General features: G+C 42.3%; 3 protein-coding genes across 7 annotated transcripts in view; 1 reads left to right on the top strand and 2 right to left on the bottom strand.

Moving 5' to 3' along the window:
* The window catches only part of LOC112456291 (delta(14)-sterol reductase), a 68,990-nt gene that overhangs the window by 35,714 nt on the left and 5,794 nt on the right, over positions 1–27,482 (top strand). The window lies entirely within an intron of this gene.
* LOC112456289 (monocarboxylate transporter 12) lies at positions 487–22,600 on the bottom strand. Of its 5 annotated transcripts, none has more exons than XM_025018730.1 (11): positions 14,536–14,592; positions 5,884–6,187; positions 5,370–5,513; positions 5,082–5,287; positions 4,718–4,946; positions 3,939–4,396; positions 3,577–3,808; positions 3,318–3,493; positions 3,011–3,233; positions 2,627–2,874; positions 487–2,467 (listed from the first exon to the last, which is right to left on the bottom strand). In XM_025018730.1, the coding sequence occupies exons 1-11, from the start codon at positions 14,575–14,577 to the stop codon at positions 2,318–2,320; spliced, it is 2,412 nt and encodes an 803-aa protein (XP_024874498.1). In that variant the 5' UTR covers positions 14,578–14,592; the 3' UTR covers positions 487–2,317. The 5 variants fall into 5 exon arrangements, with proteins under 5 accessions (XP_024874498.1, XP_024874500.1, XP_024874499.1 ...); XM_025018732.1 differs by having other exon boundaries at positions 3,939–4,378; XM_025018731.1 differs by lacking the exon at positions 14,536–14,592 and adding an exon at positions 21,220–22,600 and having other exon boundaries at positions 2,318–2,467.
* Positions 24,281–26,710, bottom strand: LOC112456294 (heat shock factor 2-binding protein-like). Its single transcript, XM_025018749.1, has 5 exons — positions 26,197–26,710; positions 25,867–25,985; positions 25,535–25,639; positions 24,786–25,051; positions 24,281–24,613 (listed from the first exon to the last, which is right to left on the bottom strand). The coding sequence occupies exons 1-5, from the start codon at positions 26,477–26,479 to the stop codon at positions 24,298–24,300; spliced, it is 1,089 nt and encodes a 362-aa protein (XP_024874517.1). The 5' UTR covers positions 26,480–26,710; the 3' UTR covers positions 24,281–24,297.

Below are 27,482 nucleotides of genomic sequence, written 5' to 3'. Positions count from 1 at the left end.
GTTCTCTTCGACGAGTGTCTATCTTATATCTCGGGAAATAAAAGATTTCGGAGTAAGATTCTCTCTAAGATTACCGATTCAATTCGCGCTCAATTGTCAGTATAGGAATATCGATACAGAATATTATTGCGCTTAATAATATTTAACAATACCGATATTCAAATGGTAAATACATATCCACCCGGTTGCACATCGCCACAATATTTCTCTGCGTGTGAGCGCGCAGACACACGCGTCGCACACATGCTATACATCCAACGCACGTAAAGTTCGTTCCGCCTACATACTGAATGTGCGCGTGCAAAATGTCACGCGAGCACGCGCGCGTGTCGACGCTATTTATATAATCTAATAATATATAGTGTAACTCTCTGCGCGCGGCGTGCGTGCACGCGTGTGTACACGCGACTTTCATATGGCCGTATGTGCGTACACATATATATGCCACAGTCGCATTTGATTGAGACCACAAAAACGTACGCACAGCTTCTTCTTCTTTTTCTTCTTCTTCTTCTGTCCCACACGATTGTAAAACAAAACGTAAGTAACGTGCGTTCACGTAAATTGTATTACAGTAATATTGTAATCGTGATAGGTGGTAATAATTAGCAATAGCAGAGCAGCGGTGGCGGAATAGTGTAATAGCACTGTTGGTTTTCATTATTGATATAACAACAATTCCTCTTCTTCTTTTTCATTTTTCTTTACCAACGACCGCACCCGATAGTAATCGATCGTAAACGTTACGACGTCCTACTATATACAATGTACGCGGTGTAACGCGTGCATTTGCCACTCAACACGATTTACAACAAGCTCTTCGATTTACACATGTGTACATATAGATTTACACATGTAATAATGCATATATATACGCATATACATTTGTTACATGTATGTCTATGTAGGCGTATATTCTCTCACGCGAACGCTAATTACATCGATCCAATATGTAACTCCCATACACGCACACATACGAGAAACGCTCGCAAATCGCTTGCGCTTGGTTGTCGCGCGAGACACGTCGGCCCGAAATTAGTTTTGCATTGCTTAACGTGCTTCTTAAGTGCTATCCTGCGCGATACAGTCAGTTTCATCGACTAAACGCTTATAAATCCACTTACACGTACTAGTTGTAGCAGAGCCGCGTCTTTACACATCAATAAGAATTCTCTGTTTCGGATAATCAATATATTAATTGTCTATCTAACAATGCGTTAATTATCCCTTGAAGAATACATTAATTGCGCAAGGTCCCACAGTGAGACTCAAGCGTGCAGAAAACCCATAATTTTGAAATTATGAGCTTTATTTTTAGCTTAAATTCTAGAGTTCGTTATACATATACATTTATACATATTTATATATAAATGTATATGTATAACGAACTCTCTATAAATTATTTACAGTTCATCCTGCGCAACAGCGATACATTTGTTGCGTGTAAGTTAATAATTCACATTCTTTCTTTCGCTTACACATATATGTGTATATATATTTATATTTATGTAATATATATATACATTTGTCGCAAGTATGCAAGAAAATATTTCTCTGAATTATGAATATAATTCAAGTTGTATCTTTGGATGCGGCCAAAAATAGATTTAACTAACACGATAGGTCATTGGTGGGATCTTCTCGATCAAGGATGGTCAATCGTACGTTGATCAGAAAAAACATCGTCGTTGTTTCGTACACGAGTTAATTTTCGCGAAATATGTTACAATTAATAAAGTAGAGTGCCTATATAAGTAGATTATTAATATTCATTTATACATCGTTATACGTCATGATTAAAACAAACGCCCAATCAGCGATACCTTGACCGATCCTTGTATGCTTGCATACCATATAACTGCCGAATTATACAGTATTGTATTCCTACAATGCTGATTAATAATTTATATAAGATTACTCGATATGCACGTGCAAGAGCATTTTTTAAATTTAACATTTTTTTCTTTATATATACTGCTTGATCGATACTGATTAGGTTAATAAAACGTTCTATCTATTATTCACTATTACATATAGGCAACTAACAATAAGTATCTGTACCTGATGGTATTTTCGCGCGTATATATCGTTTATATGATTAAAAAAAACAAAATAAAATATGACAAAACATATAGTACAAGTCTAACTGTAAGTACGATAAAAATTCCATCAGGTATGCCACTAATTTGTGCTTTATCGATTAAGTGTGTAACAAAGAAGTACCTTTTTTTAAGACTTCAAAAGTAGCAGCCCTATCACAGTGTGGCTCGGAGTGAAGGCGATTTTCATAATCTGTTTAAAAAAGATGAGAAAGTACTTATAAAACAGACTCTATTTGCTTGATCTCCTTCTCGGGTGGCTCTAGGGGTGACGGCGCGGTTTCTACTATCTCTGGTATATCCTCCTCGTTCTCTTCCTCAATATCTTCGTCAATTGGAGTCAATGTATCTAATATCACAGGTTGAGTCTGCAAGAAATAAGACAGTTCGGTAATTATCATATAAATTAGTGAAAAATACCATGTTATTAAAAATTTAGCGATGCATGCAACTAACGTCAAATGCAAAAGCCGCGGTACACAATTAAATAACATCGAACAAAAGATTGATATAAGTTATAATTTTACCTGCGGTGTGGTACACCGTTTCATAGCAGGGGCCATGAAACTAGTAATAGTGCTTACAAGGAAGAAGAACCCTGCCATGAAGAACGGAATACTATAACTTTGCGTCGCGTCATAAACAGCGCCCGCTAAGGGTGAGCCAACTATAGCGGCAGCCCCTCTGAATAGAATTAAAAGGCCGAAAGCGTTCGTTAACTTGTCTAATCCCAAGAGATCCACCAAGATGATTGATGTTAATGAGATATATCCAGCTAAAATCGAAATCATAAAATATTCAAAATATTCAAAATATCCAAAATAAAATAAATATATAAATAAATATTTCCATACTTGACAATTACTAGCTAAAATAATGGACGTTTAACAAAATTGCGTTAAGATACTTACATATTGCTATCCCAAAAAATATGCTCATGACGATATAAGCGACATAAGTATGGCAAAACGGCGTAGCAGCTACTGCGAGTGTAGATATAATTAAGCAAATATTGTTCAACAATAAGGAATCAACTTGCGGAAAATCGGCAACATATCCACAAGCCACACGACCTATAGTGTTCGTTATTCCAATAATAGATAATAAGAACGATGCAGAATTGCTTTCAATTCCCTTAAAAAAAAAAAGAAATGACATCGTTAAATTATGATATCGTCTATAATCCAGCTGTATACTAAAAATTGATATATAACATACATCTAAGACCGCGGCATCCACCAGATATACAAAAGGAACATACAATCCAGCCATACCAAACACGTTGCTAATACCAATTAGGAGAAAAACAGGATCTTTCAATAAAGACATATCCATCATCGTCGCTAAAGCTTCCTTAAACGAATCGGGTAATACCAAGCAAGGACACAAGGGTTCTAAAAAATTAAAATCTATATTATTTTTCCTGAGCTTTAATAATATCGTTTAAATCATATGTATGAAAAAATGATATACGTACGTTGTTGCGCTTTTTCAATATCAATATCTTTCATGTCACCACGTACAGATTTGGGAATAGATACAACACTCTGACGATAATTGGCGAGGGATTTCTGGCTTTGGTATTCTGGTAAATTGACTACGCTACCACTGTAGAAAATATCCTTTCTCGACAAGGGACGGACCACCATTGGTTTCTCCTTTGGGACTATACTAGCTTTACTGGTAGTAAAGGTAATACTCTCACCATCCTAAAATAGATGTCGCGCACATATTTGTTATGAGATTATTCGAAAAACGTTTGTACATTTGATTTGTCCAGAAAAAACGGTATGAAGACATTTTCTAAGAAAAACATTTGCTTTAAAATGTTTGACTTACATCAGCCTCAGCATTGTTATTTCGCGATCCCAACATGCTGCTCGCGGAAAGTCTCAGATGCAAGCTCTTTCTTATATCTCCGTTAGAATTAAGCGTTGTCCTAGAATTCTTTATTGCACTAAGGCTAGGCTTGTAGCGTTCGCTGGTACTCGTTTTACGGATTCTGTCAAAGAATGGCACGGAGCCGTTTTTAGGCAAACCTTGAACGTGGGTCGTGAAAGCCGGCTGCGACGCGTTTCTGGGAATTATCGTCTTGTTAAACTCATTCTCAGGCTTCTCTGCGTCCTTTGTGTCTTTGGTTTCATCAACAGTTTTCTTGCTCTTGGACTTGTTGGAGATGTTCTTTAAATCCATGCTACCGCTATCGCTAGTATGTCCACTAGAAGAGTGCTCTTGTACCTTCACTTCAGATATGGTGGGAAGGGTTGGCACCGTCGGAACTGGTGTTAAAGGAGTTCCTTTAATATCACGGTATTCAATAAGGTGCAACATTATTGTTTCAATTACTTGGAAAGCGTATGCGCCCATGATTATGGAGACAATAGAAGTAATACAATTTGATTTTGAAACTTTTGCTCAATTAAGAAATGTTTCTCAATAATTCAAAGATTCTCTCAAACCAATTAAAATAATTTCACTTCGCTTCAAGAGATATCTAACAACGCAATTAAGACAAAAAGTATGATCAATTTAATTTTCCGATGTGTGTGTTTGCGACTTACTGCACTTTCACAATATCAACCATCACCATATCAAACTTGATCGTCAGAGTCCCTTACCAGGCACTAATTGGTCTAAATTGAAGCTGGAATGAACACCGGGATCAATATTAATGGGCATTTTCATTCTCTTTTCCATGGATCCATCCGGTAATTGTACCATAAAATAGGAGCCACCGATACTACCACGTTCCATTTGAAATCTCTTCTCCTCAGCCATTCTTTGCAATAATGGTTTAACCGAGGAAGTTTTTGGATATTCCAGAGGTCTCATCATGGCACCAAATACCTAAAAATCATCTATTAGAATTTTTTTATCAGATATTACGAGATGCCATCTCGATTAATCTAAAGCTTTGTGTTACCCCTGCATAATCAAAGCAGCGAAGAGCAGCGAGTAAATAATTTCACACTGTTTACTTACTGCGCAATTTAAGATGAGGCCAGCCAGGATTAGGTTTGCTCCCTTCCAGCTGTACTCCTCCAGTAACATGGTCGCAAGAGGCGCGAACGCGAACGTACCGAATCCCGATCCACATACAGCTATGCCGGTAGCTAGGGATCTCTTGGTTTCAAAGTAATAGCCTACACAAACTACTGCGGGTAGATATATCAAACCGAATCCAATCCCTAAAAGAACAACATTGTAGAAACGTGAAGAACGAAGAAGTTGGCAAAGTACAAAAAATGCTAATCGAAAATCGTTACGCACCTCCCATAATACCATAAGTCACCATAAGCATATTTACACTGCTCGAAAACGTCGAAAGTACAAATGCGGCGGCGCCTAAGAAACTTCCTGCCATACATACTGCTCTACAGCCATATTTATTCGTTAATGCACTGACAACGGGGCCTGCGACGAGGAAAAATTAACATATAATATATATAAGGATGAATAATGCGTCACCTAGAACTAGAAGTTATTTTAATGACTAGATTTAGTATGAATTTTATCAAAAGCCATTACAAAACAAAAAGTCACAATCTAATCTTTCATTAAGATAAAGCATATTTGAGAATTTCGATCAAAAGATAAGATTGTTCGTTTCGTATTTCGCTATTAAATTTTCTGACAGTATAAGTAAAATTTTTGCTAAGGAAAAATTGGTTTCTCCTACAAAGGATGTCCTTACGAAATACCCTTTTCCGACAACGGTAGCGGAACCTAGGCCCTAAAGTTCAGTTAGAGAAATTTTATATAGGCATTCACGTGCGTATCTTACCAGCGCTGAGGTACATTCCAGACAGCAACGATCCAACCCAGGCGGTCTTGCCCTTTCCTTCCCCAAAGTAGTTAACAAATTCTCCCAGAAAGACGCCGAACGTGTAGGCAATACCGTCCACTATCATGTTACACATAAACGATGCAAATACCACCACCCAACCATATCCACCGTCCGGAGGTGGTGGTATATCGTGGTACTCGCAGAGCGAACCTCCCTCATCATCCGGCGAAGCTTCATCGCCACCCGGTCCATCGGCTCCCGTTAATCTCGATTGTTCTTCTACTGAGTATTCGCTCTCCGTCTGAAAGTAAAACGCACAATGATAACCGATGCTATTCTTAACAGACGCGATATGCGTTAAAAAACGACGTACTTTACGCGTTGCGAAACAAGTGTAAAATCCCCTCTAAGAGATGTTTTATTCATTAGAAAGTATAATTCTTATATTGTGTAGAAGGGAACGTGAGAGATCTCTGACAGAAGAGATACTTGTAAGTTTAGATGTGTGTTATTCTCACCGTGTCATAACTTTAGCAATATGCATACATAGCTATTGCTAAAATGTGGCATAAAATTATCATGAATTACAGCATTTACGTTCTCTACTATCGCGACTCAAATTTTTTACGTTGCGACAATTTAGCGCGGATAATTACATGACAACATATACTCGAGCCGCGTATACATTTAATAGTTTCACAGAAAAACTAGCAAACGTATATAATTTAGAACTGTGTTGTATCTCGCGTGGTACGAACGTGTTGCATTCGCCTTGAATAAGACTTGCCGTTCACCTTGAATGCTCTAAGAAAAAGTGTTGATGCGTAAATAAGTACTCATTCTCTAATTCGCTGACTTAAAATGTACAGTCGATTAAACATCTCTTGTATAAATCACGGGCAAATACAATCGTACCGATATATTGAAAAAAGTTCTAACATTATTAATAAATATCTTAAAGAGTCTTTGAAATCAGAGTATCTTAAATTTAATAATAAATTTGTGCCTTTTTCCAACGTGTGTCAAAAATTTATTTCTTATAGGCAAAAAACTTGACACGTTAATGTAATTTGTTTCAAAAAGATAATTATAAGTTAGTTACGTGTTTCTAATTTCCAATTATCTTTATAATTGTCTGCAAATGATTGTTTTTTATCTTCCAAAGAAAGTTATAAAGACAATTTTAAAAGACGCGCTTATTCATAATTTTTGAATTTTGTACTCTCTTTCGCCGTAGAAACACATTTCGCGATACGCGCGAAAAAAATACCCGTCGAGAGCACCAGAAACAAGTTGGATTTTCACACGAGAGAAGGGGAAATCGGAGAACTCGCGTATGCAAAACCGTACGCCATGGCTCGGCGATTTCGTTAATCGCGAGTCCTGAAATTATCGCGGGGCGTAACGCGAGAGCGGAGCGCGTACCGCGCAACGCGTCGGGATGATCTCATAACGCAAACGCCAGCACAGATATTAAATAGCTAACTGTGACTTAATCAGCCTCTAAGGCTACATCTGGCCAAGGTGATATACGTCGTACGCGTAGAATGCAACGCCAAGATCGAATCGATAAAAGGAACGGTTGTTCGCGATCCAAGCCGCGTTTCACGGAGATGCAATTAGGTTCGCCGGTGTATGATTAACGCGCGATTCGTTACACGAGTAACACGATACTTGAAAATTATACACACGACGGATTTTCCTTCAATTTATTTCTCCGCGTATAATTGGCATGCGTAATCTTACGACGTGTAAAACAATTTTCTGCGTTTAAAATTCTATTCGAAAGTGATAAATATTTCAAGGTTTCGTACATTTAAAAAAACAAAGGAGAAAGGGCTGACTGAACCGAGGCTAAATGTTCGTGCCAATGATATGATACATTACAGATTTAACAAATAAAATAAAATAATATAAACAAACGAAATAACACAAACATTTCGACTTGAAATAAGGTCATCTTTATGTGAATGTCAGAAATGATGAATACAAAAATAAATAGTTATATAATAAAATCAAACAATATAACATTTATTAAATCTGTATATTATTGGTACGAGCAACCTCGGTTCGTTCAGCCCTTTCTCCTTCTATTCAACAGGTTTTTGGGAGTAGAGATTGTCGATTTGAAGCTGTTAGCCGTCCACGAAAGATACTGATTTATACGGTTTATATTACTTTCATTAATATTACGTTCATTTAATATTATTCCCAATTAGTTAACACTGCCGAATAATGCATCGGGGTGTTTAATCCGGTGACTGCACGCGATCGTGTTGGGCTTCAACGAAAAAAAACAGCTTATTAATACCGCGGTATTAATACCGTGACAATCGAGAAGGGGAAATATCGAGCTGTGCCCACGCGATGCGACTAATCAATGACGTTTTAACGCTCGCAGGTGTTCCTAGGATAATTACACGAGATTGAGCCGCGAGAATCAATGAAAACAAAACGCTCGAATGTTATTAATTACTTCAGCAATCAGGAGGAGATAAGCGGGAGTTGGTTAATCGTTAGTAAGCGACTGACATTAGCCGAATTATTTATCCGCTCGTAATTCTGTGCCTCATGGCGAGATAAGAACGACAGAGTATTGTTTTATATAATTATATTATATAATTATGTATAAAAAAATTGCTATATAAATATAATTAGATTATATAGAACATATTATATTATATTTTATATAGAACATAATATATTATAATTTTTCAATTGCAGTCTCGGTGTTTCGTATAATTTCAGTCAGTCTCGTAATTTCAATTGCATTCTCGTCCGTCGTCAATTAAAGTCTGTTCGCGGAGCGCTTTATTGTTAGCTCGGAGAACCGTGCAAAATTTTAATTTCTTCTTTCGAGATCATTGTCGCGGCCTCGTTCTCCGCGCCTCTTTACATCTCGCCGCGGAGGTGATTACGGAGCGGTCCCCCAACGCTAATGAATTTGGATCAACGACCTCGTCTGTCGCGGCCGCGAAGACGAATTTAAATGCGGCGCGCGCGCGCGCGCGTGAGTGAGTTTGGGATTCGGCCGAAAGGAAGGCCACCAGCTGATCAGCTGATCGGTGCGCGGCCGCGCTGTCATTCCGATCGCGCCATCCGACGACGGCAGGCGCGAAGCTCCGCGCTCCGCTCTCCTTCTCTCTCCGCGAGGAATCCACGAGCTCCGGCCACGCGATTCGCTCGACCTTGCTGCTGCTCGCCCGTCGTTGTTAACACGCTTACGCTTACGCACTATCGTGATGGGAGGTAACGCGAAACGCGTGCGTGCGAGCGAATGCATCAGTGGCTCCCGCTCCCGCTCCCGCCACCGATCCGATCAACCGGCCCCGATTGTCAAGGCTGAGTCACGTGTCGCCTTCCCGACGTCGCGAGAGGAGAGCCGCGCGAAACCGTCGTGCCGGTGATTTAAGACGACACGTAAATGGCAAATCGCGCCCGTTCCGGCGCGGCCGAGAGGCTGCGCTGCAAATTACCAGCTCGTCCAGCCAGATATATTGCGCGGAAATCGATAACGTTCGGCAACACGGTTGGAGCGCGAAACGTGTATTGTGTGGGAAATGTTCTATGTCCTAACTCCGGGTACGCGATAGACCTGACATATTCCACGACGGGACTCCGTCTGTTCCTCATCTGTTTGGAGTAAAGTGAAAAAGCTAGTCAGTGAGGCGTCTTTAAAAGGATCCAACAGATGTGTTTTGCTAATCTTTCGGGTCTTTTAAACCTCGATCGCTTTGTTCAAGAATTCTGACCGTTGGTGTCTGACAATACGAGGGTCATTCAGGAAAACATGATCACTTTGTTTCGATGGGATCAGATGGGACAAGAGAATTGGGCGGGCAGAAAGGAAGAAAGGAAGGAAAGAAGGGAGGGAGAAAGGTGGGGATTCGCACGTAACCGACGACACCGATCACGGCCATGCTCTCGCTCTCCATAATGCATCATACAAACCGTACCGAGCTGATTTTGCGGACGCGACGCGAGCCGTACTGCGACTTGTTGAGCGACACTCGCGACATTCTACGACCGTCTTGAACCGTCAGTCACTCTCGTCTCTCTCTCTCTCTTTCTCTCGCTCCTTCCCCTCGTTGCCGCTCTCTTCTCCTTCTCTTTCGCACCCGCTCGCTCGCGGGCGCAAACCGCGTTCTATTTTCGAGCGCGCTCAACGCGCGATTCGCGACGCGACGCGACGCGGCGCGACTCGCGACGTCCGCTCTCCTCGGCCGCGAGAGAGCGACTTTGTCTTCGTCGAGCACACTTTTCTCGTTTCCTCGCGTATCGCTCTCGCCGCTCCTTCCGCGAGAGCCCTCTCTCTCTCTCTCTCTCTCTCAGTTTATCGCCGCACTCTGTCACTCCTTCCGGACCCGCCACAGTCCACCCGTCGCGCGGCGAATCACTCGTCGTAATCCGCTGCCATGTCGACTCCGACCTGCACTGGTAGCCTGGTACTGGCGCGCTCGCGTCGTCGTCCGCACTCGCTCACTTTAGCGCACTGCCATCGCGCGCAGCGCGCGTCGCGCCGACACCCGGCAACTTGCCGTCGATGCAGAGGCGCAGGGTGGGAGAGGGATCTCTCTCTCTCTCTCTTTCTCTTTCCCCCTCGGTCTCCTCGCCGATCCAAGGAGAGCGCCCTGCGAGCCTCCGAGCGAGGACACTGGACAGTGATATCGACGGCGCCCTCGGATGCAGGAGTTTTCGCGATGTACCTCTCCGGAGTGTTCTCGAGATCTCGCACTCCCCGATTTAATTTCGTCCAATCGCCAAGCCTAAGTGAATTTTTCCTGATTCTCCGTCGGGCGACTTTCTCGACGCAACCTCGCCTCCGATTTTCTTCTCTGCCGTTATTCGCTTTTCGTTCAGATGATTATTCTTTGTTCGCGGCTTGAAACTGAACTTTTCTTTTCTCGTTGTCAAAACTGAAGAAGCGTCTCGTTGTTGCTCCAGAGTTCAACGAGCGTTCGATCCATCACTCCAATTTTTCGCCTTGAAGTTATATATTCTCACGGACTTGTTCTCCCCTCTCGCAATTTAATTAATTAATTTAATTAAATCTGAAGGTATACTCCGGGATATTCCTTGCAGCGATTTGCTTTCTTCGCGCGCCCGAGAGACAACGGCAACACCGCGCGCTCCGTTTTCTCTCGGAAACTTCAATTGGCGTGTGCGCACGTGCTAAGTGACTCACGTGCGCCGCGGACAAAAGACGCGTGTGTGCATGCGCTCGCGGCGATGAGCTCTCGCGGTCCCTTGTTTTCGTCGCGGTTTGTCACGTACGGATATAGTACTCCGCTTCCGTCCAAGGTGCCCGGGTTGCCGAACCCCGTCAGCGCGTCAGCGGAATCAATCGCGCGGACTCCACACTCGTTTGGAAACGTGTTTTGCGCTTAACCCGTTTCCCCTCGTTCCCCGTCGTGACGAGCTTCGTCACGGATTATATCGATTCGACGTACGTGCGAGGGGGTATTCGCACGTGTTTGTCGAACGCGGCTGCCGAAGTACAAATGGAGCGAGCTCGAAGAGATGGAAGGCTTCCCTTTAAGCCCGTTTTCCGCTAAATCTGCGAGAAACCAAATCGACGGATCTCTGCGTCACTCCAAGGGACATCTTTAGACACTCTAGGCGGCTTGAATGGAACGCGAGAATGTTAAAGGGAAGCCGGACGCGCAGCGTTCTCCGAAGTAAGCTTCGACGCGTCTTCGCGGAAGGGAACTGGTCAGCGTGGAAGAAGCCAAGAATCACGCTCCCGTCATTTTCCGCGAATGTCGCCCGATAACCCCCGTTCTTGACGACTTCGGAAGAAAATAATATACGTCGGCACTATCCTGTCGCGTTCAATCGTGCAATTTTTTTGCTCTCTCTTTTTCTCGTCCTCAAGACAGACTCCACGCTCCCTGTACCTCCTGACACATCTCTCCTCTCAAGCTCCCCGCGCAGAACGGTCGAGAGTGCTCATCTCAAGTGGACCTCGATACGTCCACGTGCGGAGATAATCGCGAGATTAATTCGCCGGTAGCTTTTTCTTCCTCTCCACGTCCGCGGGCTCTCTCAATATACTGACAGTTTGCGCCGCAGTCAAGAACGTCCAGAGAGCGGGCACTATATCGAGGATATCCGCGACGTAGCACGGCAGATTCTATTTATACCTCGAGAACGCGCGGCGGACTCTCGAAGCTCGTCGAACTTCCGCGAACAAAGCGGCGGCACGTCCTTCTCCGCGTCCGTCCGTGCGTAATAACGTTCCCCTAAATCGAGACCGCGCGCGCTTTCTTCCCCGCGGTGACGAGAGCGAGGAGAGCATCAGGGAGCGAGGTGGGCACATCAGCGGAATCGTTCGACCGACGTCCGAGCGCCAAAACCGGCGGCGTCGGGACTCGGGACACCGGCGGATCGATTTTTCGGAGCGCGGCACCAAGCGACAAACTCGCTTTCGCACGTTGCCAATCTAGAATTCTAGAGCGTGGTTTCCTAACGGGAATTATACATTCAAATTGATGGAGATGCGCTCGGGGTGCGCATTGTTGTGACCTTTCGAGGCGAGCCAAGGCGACCACTTTGGAGCGAAGTCGCCTCGTCACTCGCCGACGCGACGATCTCCGATCCTCCGTGCGGAATCGCTCGCTCCGCGTCGACGGGGGTTGCGACTTGCGACTCCGACCGATCCTCGATGAGGATTTCTCTCTCACCTACGTGCCGTCGCGTCGCCGTGAAGGATCACCTACGTGCCGTCGCGTCGCCGATGTGCACGCTGCAATTCTCGTTCGCGCGCGTGCATCCCCACTCGGACGGAATTGCGTGACGCGTCACGCCGCGCCGGCGAAGCGAGCGTCCGCTCCGGCGCGGCGCGGCGGCGTCAAGGGACGCGCGCGCGCGTCATCCGCGTCGATCATCGAGAGAGGGAGACTGTTCGCAGGGACGTTTCGCTTCATCTCGAGACCCTAACTCGCGAAATCCCGTTTCCGTAGCGGTCCTAAAACAGTAGTGCGCGAACCTCTTTGTGCTCGCAATCCCTTCTTTTAAATAGAAATTTGACGCGACCCATTAATTCTTCGACTATTCGTATAATGAAGGATAATTATAATTTTTTAAATTAGTATACAGTCGATAATTATAATCTATTTAACTCGTGCGCATGTAAAACATTTTTTTACATTTTATACGTAAAAATAAATTATACAGTTGCATATTAATGCAGAAGTAATTTTGCGATCCCCCAATGACTTTTACGCGATTCGCAGTTCTGCGAAGAGTAAATCCTAGAATGCAGAAAATGTGTATCCATAAATTACGCATACTGCTAAATAACTCAATGTTAGAGCAGTTACTTGTCGAGCAAAAGATCCAGATTCGATTTCTGGATCCTGGATCTTGCCACTCCGCATATACGATATTAAAGACTTGTACTTTGACTATTTTCATCTATATTTGTTAATGATGCTCGACCATTAGTATTCATGTGAAGAATTCTTTTCGGAATTGCACATGATCCGGCGCTAGCTTTATGAACTCGAGCATGTCACTTATTTAAAAAACATATCTTTGATGCACTTAAGTTTTCGCACGACAATCGCAAAATTTCATTATTATTCTGTATTCCCCATAGCTTCTATTATGTCTCGCTGTTCGACTTTCTTCTATGGACGAAACATATCACGCATATCGGGGCTACATGGGTCCTACCTATGTTCCAGCTCATGCGCTATTTTTTAGTATTTATCTTGAGAGAAATAGTGAATAAATACTCAAAAATAGCACATGAGCTGGAACATACTCCTGGAGCCATATAATAGCCCCGGTCTCCCCTACTGTTAAATTCTAGTGTCAAATTACATTTAATTTGAGTCATTCTTAACTATTTCTATAGGTCGCCACTGCTCATACTCAATATGTTAACGTCGTTAATTTAACTAAACCAATGAAGTTAAAATAATCTACTATTTTGTGTTAAAATAATAAATTTCGATACACATGATAGATAAAAATAACAAAATGTTATTTAACTCAAGATATTGATTTAGATTTCATGTTTTAATGTTTAACAATGAATAAAAATACTTTCTGTTTTTTAACGTTAGATAATTTTGCGTTTAGATACAATAGCTCGCTGTAACGCAATTTGAACAATCTTTTAAAGAATTAAGTCATCGCGCGCGTTAAAATTCTGGGCCTTGAAGACTGCGTCTCATTGCTATAAAAATCCCAACTGTGATCTTAGGAATAGGTCTGTTTATGACGGAGAAAATAGCAGCTTCGACTCACATGAATTTCATAGATGTAATTTAAAGGAATGTTTGACGCATTTAATTTCGCTTCGGCCAACGAATGACACATCCATCGTCAGACTCTGTCATGTACAATAACCAGGCATAAAATATTGCGAGCTCCCAATTAAAAGGGGCTTAAAGGTGTCCTCGAACGAAATAGACGGACGATCGAAGCAACAGAAATTTATTTTATGAAACCATCTCCAGTTCGGTCTCTCAAGGAACAATTATTTTCGAATCCCTGTATCTACCGATTCTGGGAATTGGGGGGAGAGAGGAGCCGTGACGATGAGTGGAGAGTCTCGTCTTTTCGCGCGGTTAGAACAAAGCCTTAAGGCCGCCCGTCTAATTGTGAGGTCTTCGATCGAATCAGCGAGATGGAACTTACGACGAAACGGTCGAGACGCTGGTCCGCCGAATCAGCAGCCATAGCGCGTGTATCGTGGCACGATAAGCTTCGTTTTCTCCCCTCGGGGCTGTCGGCCGTGGCGAGGATCATGACGAGAGAACGCTCACATCGGCGACGCCCGGCTCTGTCGGCGCCGAACCTCTTATACGAGCGAAATAAACCCGGGACAATGTCAAAAGTTAGGCCGAACGCGCGGCCGCGAGCTCCAGTCACGCGAAGCACTGTGCGACCGCGCGCGGCGCAATGCTCGCACGGCTGATGACGCTTATGAATTAATTAGATAATAACCAGCGACAATTAGAGCTGAAGGCACGGACGCATGAAAACACCATCTGCTTCTCATCTCTGCGGAAAAATTTCCTTTAGCGCGCGGCGCGGTCTGAATACAGCGCGAATAAACAAACGGGCGTGTCTCCGTTACGATAAATCCGCACTTCGAGTTCCGCGTCGATACTTGATCTTCTGGGAAAATCTATTGGCGTGTTATTGATTATTTACGCACATTAGAATTTTTGTAAGCCCGCGAAGAAATAAATTACATTGAATTTGCAGGATTATAATATACTCTCGAATTAAATCAATATAGTTTAATGTAGGAAAGTTCCCTCAGAGAAACAAAAATTTTATCTTTATAAATTTACAAGTTGCATAATTAATCTCTTCAGTTCCGCGAGCTTTACAATTTTCAAGCTTCTTAAATTTTTAATAAAAGCGCATTGACAAATAGATTTTTAGCAAGTTTTATAAGTTAAGAGGTTTCTATTTAGTTTATTTAACATAATTTGGCATAAATGCCGGTTCAGTTAATGTCCTTCTGCCGATAAGGAAATATTTAAGCTACGTGAGCACTTAATGGCAGTGTGGGCACTTAATTGGCGTCTCGACATTATTCCTCCTTCGAGGAAAATAATCTCTCGCGATAGATCGTGATAATCGTGTGTTTGCACGACGAGGCTCAAATATTTCGCGAAGCAGATAGACAATTCTAACAAAACTGTTTCAGAGTTTTACTCGGTTTACGCGGTGTTTATCGGCCTGGTAATTTGCTCGGAACGCACGTAGAGCCGATAAAAATTGAAGTGGCCAACGCGAATGATAAACGAAAGCTCGACCATTATCGAGGGCGAGGCTATTCCCGCACTTGTTTCCGGCGCGAGAAACCGTTTAATCGCCGTCGCTGATCGTTGCCGTTCGCGCGTACGCAATTTGGCCGATTCGGCACCGCGATAAAGCGCGGCCCAAAGGGAGAGCAACGTTCTCGGACGCGTACACGATGAGTCACATTTAGTATTGTTTGTGCATGCGCTCTAATTATTCCAACCTTACTGGTTTGTACCACCGCCTGTTGACAGCGAAGTCCGCGCCCGCGCTTCCGCGCTATACATTCTTCAGACACGAGCGACCGTGAGCGTGCGTTTGACGCGATTATCGCGGCGTGTATCGTCAAGCAGAAATTTGTCAGGAGTAAGAGAGAAAGCTTTTAGCAATTCAAATTGAGCGAAAGTAAAATGCGAACAGATAAAACTGTACAAATTTTTGGCACCGAGATTGTTCCTTCGAGTGTGAAGAGAACCGTTTTATTATACGCACAAATAATGATAACCTAACTGATTTACCGCGGATAAATTTTCTTTTACGTAATTAGGTGCGTATCGTTCGTAAAGTTATTGACGCGATAGAGAATTTAATCGACGAAAAAAATAATCTATGGCAGAAACGCGATTTAATATCGGGCGGTTGAACAGCCGCGGATTCGAGGTATGTTCGACATCGATAAAAGGACGATAACGGGTTCAATAAACACTCAAAAGATAAGGAGCTCGCACACAGGAAAGTAGATCTTGATCTCCCCGAGTCACGAGTGCGTTATAAACCGTCGCGGGATGGAGGTCATTTTCAGCTCGGAAAATGAAATGATGATTTCTCGAGTCGGTCTTTTGTAATTTTTGAGTCGAAACTTTTTTTAAATAAAAGATTACTATTCATATATTTAATATAATTCTTCGGAAATCACGAGACAGAGAGAGAAAGAGAGAGAGAGAGAGAGAAGAAACTCGCGGAAACAATGTAGCGTATCGTCATCCGGGATACAATATATCATGTTTTGTTGGTACTGCGATGTCACATTATCAATTTCCTCGTTAACCAGCCTACAACCCACTTTCACTCACGTATTTCGCGATCGCTCGGTCATGTTGCGTATATTTTTGCCATTTACCTTGAGCAGATCGATTGAGAAATAAACGCTAAAAAGACACGCGCGAAAAATGCGGCGTAAATCGTGCAAATTGCACGCCACAACAAAATACCGACAATTTGTTAAAAGGCCATTGAGGCACATATTACGTGTCTCTCTTTTCCAGAATTTGCTCGATTCAGATAGCATTAAACCGAATAATGAAATAAAACGTCAAATAAGATTGGTGTTTAGTATTTTTCAACTTTTAGAACCAAGAAAATCAACGATCCCAGGAACACAAAATTATATTCTCTCTAAATGCAAATCGTGAACATTGATTTTTTACACGCAATTAATTTTCCTTGCCGTTACTACATTCATTGTACGCGTAATTTGTCTTCCCCGTCCATTAGCAGCAGTGCGTAAATCGTCTGGAAACGCATATCTGTTCGGCGGATATATTAGCGACGAATGAATCATGTAGCGAAATGTCGAATCGCCGTGAAATAATACGATCGCAAATATAACCGAGCGTAATGTCGAATCAACGACGAGGAAACAATAATTTGAAATTTACTCGCTCGTTTATTTGTGATATCTGAGTAATATATTAATAATGCCTATACCATTAAGAAATTGTAATGAATGATCCTTCCAGAAATTTTTCCTGATAAAATATCGATAATATATATTCAGGCACGAATATATCAATAATATATATTCGTTTTGAACGTTAGTGACGCGTGTGGAACCCATTAGGAAATGGAACTCTGTACGTAAACAGAAAAAGACGAATCGCCGTCCGTGGCATAATTATTTGCTGTCGCCAAATGATGCGACGCGCGTCGATCTACAGCGGAATTTCGTGGGAGAAAGAAACACAGAAAGTATGAAAAATTACGCCCACAAGGTAATCATACGCCGTCGGCTTCGCTATCGGTTCGATTCGAATTCCTGCTAACGCTGCGGAGGCACGTGAAATCGCTCGAGAGCACGTCGACCACGTGGGATATCTTCACGAAAAATCCAACGTATCCTTCGACGAAAGAAAAACGATACTTAATTAATGCGCGATCGAAGATTTGCAATGCAACGTTAGAAATTTTACGTATGTTACGCAAAATGCGGAGTCATCGTTTCGCTATTCATCGTTATCGCGGGTGATATTTTTAGGCAATCGTGACATCAAAAAAATAAATATGAAAGTACACTGAAAAAAATCTAGTTGAATTAATTGGACGTCTGAAAAATGAATGAACCAGATTCTTTTAATTAATGCGACCAGAATTTCTATTAATTCAACCAGATTCTGGTAGATTCAACCGGTATTTTCTGGGGAAAAATGAACAAACCAGATTTTTTTTTCAGTATACAAAATTTACACAATATTATTATTAGGCTATCAAGTTCCAGTTCGGACCATAAATGATGTTCTTTTTTTCTCTAATTGATTGATCATAACATAAGTTTCATTTATTATAAAATATAAATATAAAAATATCTATAAATACTCCCAATGTTAATAATATTTCAGTGCTTAATTATCATAGTTGGAAGCTCGTAGAGTTTCGCGTAATCGAGTTCGAATTTTGATGTCGAGAGTGGCCTCATTACTCGAATATAATAATGACGAAAATGCGACAATCACATAACGACATCAATTTCAATTTTTAATGCAATTTCTCTAATTGTAAGGATAATGCAGTTATTTAATATTACTCAGAGACATGCTTGAAATTATGTAATATCGTTTGAAAGTAGTAACCGGCGATTATTTTTTACATTAATCGACGTTATTGGATATATATGGAATTACATAATATTATTCAAGGCTGCAATTGTCTTTCGAGCGGCGTTAAGCCATCGATCCTCCCAAGGCCGCGCTTTACGCGCGCGACCGTTACGCTTACCTTATTTTTAGGCGACATCGCGAGGGTGGCGGGCGGGTCCGCCCTCTCGGCTGGAGGCGAATGCACCCTCGCGCGCGAGCGACGGCGCGAGTTGGCGACGGGGACGGGGAGCGGTCGGGAGGGCGCGAGCGTGAAGGCGCGGGGCCGCGGCACCTGACCCGCCGGCGACACACACCCGGAGGAGCAGGAGGAGGCGTTTGCCCGTCTCCGTGGAGCTGACTCGGCGCGAAACGCGAACGCGACACGCGCGCGAACGATAGAAAATGCGCTCGCCTCGCGTTCCGCTCAACCACCGGCCGACTTAATCGGCGCGGACACGCAGTGCACGTCCATCCGATTCCCCACCAGCTCTCCTCGGAAACTTCGCATCTCTCGCCGCGCTCTCGCGTCCCCGTCCCCGTCCCCTTCCCCCTCCCCCCGCCCCCCCTCCGCCGTCCCGTTCCCGTCGTCGCGTCGCGTCGCGTCGTAGCGTTTTGCTCCGGCACGTACACACCCGCTACTTTCCGCTCGTCCCGCGTTCCGCGCTGCGCTGCACCCGCGATCTCAGTCATCCGTCTCACGCTCTCTTTTTTCTCTTTCTCTCTCGCTCTCTTTCTCTCTCTCTCTGTCTCGCCCTCCCGCGTTCTTTCGCCCTGTCGCTTCTCTAAAACGCGAGCAGCGGCGCGTTATTCACCGGTACGCGTTCGTGAACAAAGCGGTTGAGCCATCGTCGGCGACCGAGTACAAAGTTCTGCACGATACAATTTCTTTGGAGCGCACGAGACACCGTTACACGCGTACCTACTCGAAATCGATTTCCCAAGCACCGAGCTCTCTCTCTCCCTCGTGAATGATTACGACGTGCGAGTTTATCTGATCGCCACGTGCAAACGATCGCGGTAATCGAGCCGGAGGTACGCGAACTCTAATGACTTCGAACGTAAACGTAAGCGGTAAAGAGATATATAACGTATTATGAAAGATGTATAATGTCAGGATGCTGAGAAACTTTATTCGCGAATTTCTCGGCCGAAGCGAAATCGGCGTGACGCTTCGGTTACAAAGCGTTCAAGCATTTAGATAAGATGTCTAAATATAGATAATGACATCCAGCTACATTTTTGTTGAGCAAAAATCGATTGGAAATCAGCCAAGAAATTTATTCACTGAGGAATAATGTATAGAAAGAGAATGTCCTGTATACGTATAATGTGTGTTTCTCACGTACATGTCGATTTGTGGGATGTCTTGTCGCAATGCTGTTGAAACGTGCCAAATTTCGGAGTAACGCGAGACGCGCGAATTAGCCTGCATTAAATCACGACGAGCGATGACGTAATATAGTTTCGAGAAAACGGCGTAAGTTCCGGTGATTAATGGGGAGAAAAATAATTGTGAGTGTTCTTCATATGGCGACCTTCACACGTGCGTGATCCGGATCCACGAAACTTCCGTGTATTGTTTTAATTATCGGACATTACGACACGGTAATGCTGGAATTTTATTAACGCGATACGCACCGCGTTAACCGCGATAACGATATCTTAATGTGATACTACCGCGACGTGTGTTTGCAAAAATCAGATGATTCCCGCCGCCGCCGCCGCCGCCGTTGGTGAAATTTTGCAAGAAACGCGAATATTATTTATGGAATATTCTCTCGTTTTACACATATATATTTTGAGACTTAATCCGTATCTTAATAATTGACGGTGCGAATAATAGTGAAATGGATTTATGAAGGCACCGCTAAAAATATATTCGACCTCAGACTTGGAAAGTTGAATTTTTAATAAAATAATTATATTATTTCAATTTTCAACCTTGGCAACCTTGGCTAAATTGCAAAAAGCCAAGACAAACTTAATTTCCTTAACAAGCAAAATTTTAAGCGGGTAATCGATCAGTGCATCTCGCCCGCGTTAATTTTGCATCATTATTTTACGCTGATCAATATAAAAGTAATTAATCAGGATTGTGTGTGTTAAAAGAAAATAAAATAAAGAATAGAAATGTGTGTGAATTATTTTTTGTTCTGTGGTCAGAGAGCCATTCGACACAGCGACGTATATTTTAGTTTTTTTATTTGCGAATTTAACCGAGACACACTCATCGATAGGCAAACACTCTTAATGGGTATATTTAAAATTTTTTATAGTCTCTTCCTATGCGGCTTATGTAGCTTTACGGTTCTCTATTATGAATGGATAAACTGCATAAAAAATAACAGAAATCTACCGATATAACGTATAATCGGCGTAGAACAATATCACAAAATCGAGTGCACTTAAGCCTGTATCAGACTACAGATTGGAATTGAGATTGGATTAAAATCTGACCGATCAGAGCAAAGTAATCATTAAATTTGAAATTAGTTTTCTCTATATTATTCTGATTGATTAAATTTCAATCCATCAATCTCAATCCGTAGTTTGATACAGGCTTTATGCATTTTTATCGATAGTCGTCAGAAGAAGAGGTAAAAAGGGTAAAAAACAATCTGGCGTGTCCATTATCCCCTCTGGAAGAATCAGGACGTTTGAAAGTAAAGGGGTAACGAGAGAGAAAAGGGAGCACGCAAAACGGAACACTTACGATGTTGTGATTCGCCACGATCGTCGGATTCGGATGTATCTGCAGGCCGTCATCGTCGCCAATCTGCTCGCCGATCTGCTCGTGGCTGGTGGCGGGGCCCATTTCAGTGTCTTCCGGACGAGGGACGGGGCCCGTCGAAACCGAGGCGCCGGCGTCGGCGCGGCCGATCGATCGACCGATCCCTCGGGCGATCGAGACAACGATCCGGGGTCGGCGCAGCCCTCCCGCACCGACGACGGCTTACGATGCCCCCATCGGCGTAAGCCTGACAGGGGTCCTACGGAAGTCAGCCTCCTCGGCCACGTCTACGTCCATTTGCCCCGCAAAGAACGATCGGGAGGATCGATCGTGCGAGGACGATCGAAACGCGCACGTATCCCCCTTCCTTCTTCCGCACCCCTCGAGAGAGACCGCCTCCCCCGTGCGGAGACGATCGTCGTTCACCGGCGAGCCTCGGCGTTTCCGGAGCTTAGCGCTTGCAAGTCCGGCGGTGGCAGGTCTTAAGCGATCCGATTCCTCCGCTCCTTGCTATCATCTCGATAATTCGGAGTGCTCGTGGACACCGGCCTCCTTCCCGTCACTTTTTGCACGGCGACGTTCGAGGATGGTACCCGGGGTGACATCGAGTCAGGTCGGCCTCGTCGATATCTCGACTGGCCTGCGCCAGCTTGGACGACAATGGGAAACATATGATTGTCTTCCTTATAATCTCCGAGAATTCCAACCCTCCTCGGCAACAATGAGAGAACAGTTTTGTGTCGTTATCGTCACACAGATCCTTCGTCAATTCTTCGTGGATTCTTGGAAGTTTTAGCCAGGAGCTGTTCTCCGTCACGTCGCGACACTGTCCGCCGGCGTGGATAATTCACGAGAACTTCGCCGACAGCCCCCTTAGGTCACTGGTTCACCGGTGTGTCTGCCTCCGCGGTGAATCCCACGACGATCGATCGCGCCCGAGCTTTCCCCGAGCCGCTACCAAGAAGCGTTTGGTACCGACGTCCCGACGACGTCGACGAGGACGACGACCACGACGTGTCGCACACACCCACCGGCCGGCTTCGCGGCTGCACCGCGAGGAGGGAAGGAGAACTCGCGAGGCGCGCGCGACGGTGCGCGCGGGACGAGAAGGTTGACGGCGTTTTGACGAGGAGACGAAGTAACGGCGGGGTTTCCGCCGGTTTCAGTCCAGACGCGAAGATAAAAAAGAGGAAGGCCGAAAAAAGAGAGACGACGAAGAGGTCCTCCTCGCCGCGCCGGGGAGAAGAAGGTTCCCTCTCGCCAGCAGCAGGCTCTACCCCGCCGCGGGTGGGTAGCGCCGCGGCGCCCCAGGATCAATAAAACGACCGCCCGGCCGTCGCCTGTCCTAGGTCCTGCCTGGCCTCCGCCTGCCGTATGCTTGTGCGACCGCGGACGCCCGACGTCCCGACGCGGCGCCCGCGGCGCCCGCGCCGTCGCGTTTACTCCGCGCGCGCACACCAATCCCCGGAGCGCGGCGACGCTCCGGCGCGATCTTCCGCGGGCCGCGCGCAAGCCCGCTCGCGTGCGGAACTCGCGCCGCGGATCGATATTCTCGACGGCGGCGGCGGTCAGGAGTGTCCGCGGGGAAAATCCGCGAAAAATGCACACGATTCACGGAACTCGGTGACTTTGCGGGGAAATTCAGGGACGAGCATAACGGGTTACGTTGCTCGGCGAAGGAAACACGGTTTTTTTAATTTAATATTCAACGAAGGAGAGGGAGACCTTCCAATCTTAACTTTATGATTATATTTGCTACTTGAATAAAATATATTATTGTTCGTCCTATCTATGTTATATTCATGGAAAAAACAATCTTATTTTTAGAAATTAATGTATTTTTGTATTTCGTCACTTTATTCCTGCGAAGAGAAAGTCTGAAATGTTGTGCAATATTTTTCAAAGTTCCCATATATTATGTAAAATATTTAAATTAAGATAATTACGCGATCGAACATCTATGGAACGCACGCGAACTTTTATTTGGAGCGGCCGGTCATTACCTCTCGATATATCTGCTGGGTCAGTGCAACTGACGTGTCTCGCTTCTCTTCGTGAATAATTTGTTATAAAGAGCAGGCAGAAGAGAATTTTTAAACGTTAATTAACTGTCAGATTAATAAATATGAGTTACGGCGATGGAATCGTAAACGCTAGAACCGATATATAAACTACATTTTGTATATATTACTGTCGTAGGGAATTTAATTATTCATGAGAGTCTAGTCCCCCCCCCCCCCTTCGTGTATGCATTATTACCGTATAATTACTTCGTCATTACTGTAATATTAATATTTTTACGGCGCTAGTTACGTAACTCATATAATATCAGACACTTTTACCGTATAATACCGTTATAGTGTTGGTTATATAGTTACTATATATTGCATCCCGTATGTACAATCGCTTTCATTTCGTTCCTGCTCTTTGCAGATCGATATCGTCGACAACCCTCACGGTAGCTACGAACATATGTTCCAAGGATAGTCTGCAGTCTGGCGATAGTCTATTATTGTAATAATAGGGCAGGCAACGCGCTTATAAAAGTCCAGCGTTTCAGTTCGATGCATAACATAACGTAATTTGTGGATTATTTATAAAAGCAAAAATTCAAATCAAGCAAAATTTAACGAGGTGATGCATCGAACGTAATATATTCAAGATTTAGAGTAATAAAAATATTCATAACATTGTGATCTATTTAATTAGTAATATATTTTACATTAATATATTTTAAACGTGCAATTAATAAAACGTTTCTTAAAATACAAAAGAATTGCTTTCAGACAGTTAATTATCTGTTTTTTAAAACTTTAAAATTATTTTTAAAAGTAATTCAAAACTAACTGTAATTTCAATAATGTATTGAGACTCGTGAAAATGTCAACATTAAAACGGCGATGCGAGTCAGCGCAGAACATGGAGCGCAATAAAGTTTAATGTTAACTGTAATTTAATATCATTATCTTGCGAAGAAATGTATACATATTAAACATTTTATTAGTTATATATAATTTTATAATCACATAAGACATGACAAACGCGTTGAATTTTTAATAATCACTTCGTAATTTTTTGACTGTGTCGCAAATGTTTGATGACTTGTTCCGCCGCACCGCTTATGTCGCTCCGTTTCGCGGACATCATCGTCTCGATTCGTTCGAACGGAATTATCGTAGTCAAATCGTGAACGTATTTCGGTTCCTCGAGATCGTAAGTGACGGATTGTAGAACGCGAAGGCAGAGCAGTTGCATCTCTTCCGAAGACGCCTCATCACCCAAACAATGACTTAGCGCGTCTCCTACTCGCGACTCGAGCAGATATTGCAAGCCGGTCTTGTTCATGCTCACGTTGTACAAGATCATTAATATTAATCTGTAATTGCGACCGCACTTAAGATATCATCAAAGTTTCGTTTTTTTTTCCCAATAAAATGCAATATTAGACTACGATATATATAGACATTGGGAAAGAGATAAGATAGCTATAGAACAGATTAAAATAACTTTTAAAGATACGTCACACAAGATAACTCTTTAAAACGTGCCTTTTCAAAGATACCGTCCCGGGAGCAGACGGTAATTCGGGCGTCAATTTAATTAGCTTTTGCACGAATTCCGTACCGCTGGAATTTGTAATTAAAAACTCACGACCTTCCGGGCTCGCGGATATATTGGTGACGACACCGAGTAATCCCATTACAAATTGGTACTCAACGTTGCTCGTAGGAGGGAATGCGCTTCTATAAGTATTAACGAACGCGTCGAATGTCCCGTTCACTATTGACAAGAATTCTCCTATTTTATTCTGAAACTAGGGAAACGGGACTACATTTATAGCACAGCTACATTTAAAGAGAAGTCACATTACATTTTGAAAACTTATTTAATTATACATTTAATTACATGTCTATATATATCTTTATAATATAGAAAGGCTTGCAATATTACACTGTTAAATTCGTAATGTCAAATTATACTCAAATGAAGTCATTTTTAGCCGTTCGTATAAGTCGCCATTACTCCTACTCAATTGTTGTTAATTTAACTAAAATGAAGTTGAAATAATATTTTTGTGATATTTTTAAAATAATAAATTTCGACGAACATGGTAGTTAAAAATAACAAAATGTTAATTTAACTCAAGGTGTTGATTTAAATTTTATCTTTTAATATTTAACAGTGTATATATTTTGGATTCTATATCTTTTTTTATCTTCTCTAACTTTTATTACGCATTTCGAATGCAGGAAAATTTCAACTACAATATTTTACTTAATATTATTAACGTACTTACGTTCGATAACCAAGCGTCGACTATTTGCGGAAATCTAGAAGCACGCCACGTCAAGTTACCTAATACCGCACCAAGGCTTGTGCAATAAGTACTCTGACTTAATATCTGCACGAAGATATAAGCAAATTAACAAATGGCACTTTCAAGAAAGTAATGAAAATGCTCCATTTGGTATTTACGAAATAATAAACAGGCAAAAAATACTCGGTATTTACAACAAAATACACAAGCGCAAAGAAACATGAAAACAAAATAACGAATGTTGCTAGTAATAAAGGTAATCCAAACGTGAAATAATAGCATCTACCGATATTGAGATAATAAACTTTTACTTGATCCTTCAAACGTTCTATCTCCTCAAACGCATCTTCTTTCTGTTTCGTTAGACACTCGATCTGAGCACGCAGTTCTTCGCATTTTGATTCCAACGCTACAATTTCTTTTGCATTATCTATAATAAATAAATTCGATATTCAATTTCAGTCACATATAAAGATGTAACCAATATTTCATATAATGAGTTACAAGATGAAGTATCGCATCTAATAACAGATACCTAAATGCGCTATAGCATTTTTCAATAAATTTACTTCAGTATTTTACATTCCCGCGTGACATTACGTAACATTAAATCGAAAATCTCTTTTCGCAAAGAGTGCAACCTTTTGACGCGCTAACGGACGACGTTGAGAATTTATCGTAAAGCGTGTGTGAATTCTTTTCTCCGTTTGTCTCCTCCCTACGAGATACAGCTTTGAGATCGTCAATCGCAAAAATCTGCGGGATATTGTCTATGAATTCGTGCGCGTTACGCTCGCTGGAGCATAAAATTGTCTCCAAGGAATTCTGAAAGAATTCCGAAGTTCGCAAATGAAAATTATACACACGATAAGCACCATACGATAACCCATGCGAAAAAATACGCACTGACGAGTTTACGTTCATTTTCCAAATTCAATTCGTCCATGTGCGCGCTTTCGCGTTACCGAGGAAGAACAACAACGTGCTTGCAATCGTTGTACGCAAATATTTTTCAGATTACCCGCGGGATTTCGTTGTTGTACATAGCAAACGCGTTTGTAACGTCACGATTTTTATTTTTGATGTCTCTGTAACCTAGTTAATTTTGCGATTACAATTGTACACGTTTTATTTTGTTTTTGCATATGATGTGCTACAATATATGAAATTGTAAGTTAACGATTTGCATAATTATTGAGATTTACGAAAATTATAATTGAAAACATACGCCACTTGGAAAGCAATCTCTTCATTCAAAGCAATGAATTAGTTCTCAGAGTCCTTTTCTTCGTACTAAGGGATATCATTTTACAAAAAATAACATTTGACTTTTATCTGGAAAAACTATAATCTCCAGCAGTGCGCTTTGACTTCAATTGCATTTGGTTAACTTATCAGGCAGATTGTACATACAATATACGTGCGCAATCTCGTAAAAAAAAGCACGAATTATATGTTATTTCAAGATATACTCTGAATATGTAATACGATATGTTTCTGAAAATAGCATTTAATAAAAGAAGAAAATTGATTTATTTCTAGTCTTCGTTAATGCTTGTAATAAGCGCACTATAGACGATCTGTAATTCGTATCAGAATTCAGAATAAAATTTCATTTATAATTTTATTCGCCATGCAATATAAAAAGTATTTAAAGAATAAAAATACACGAAAATGTATAACATTTATATTAAAATATATACACATAATATATACAATAACATAAAATATGTATACATAAATATACGCGGCGTATAAGATTATAAAAAGAATTTTATTCTAAAATATCTGACGTGAATCGAATTGTAAATGAAATCTAAAGTAGCTTTTAGGTACGTGTCATTATTTATCACAGAACTTCTATCATGATAAATATATCTTAATAATAATTCCAACAGCATACCAAATCTGTCACCAGACAGATTTT

This window comes from Temnothorax curvispinosus, unplaced genomic scaffold, assembly GCF_003070985.1.
Source record: "Temnothorax curvispinosus isolate PA1 unplaced genomic scaffold, ASM307098v1 QBEX01006738.1, whole genome shotgun sequence".
NCBI classification, from domain to species: Eukaryota; Metazoa; Arthropoda; class Insecta; order Hymenoptera; family Formicidae; genus Temnothorax; species Temnothorax curvispinosus.
Note: the sequence above shows the minus strand (reverse complement) of the source record. Positions and strands in the feature narration are given on the sequence as shown.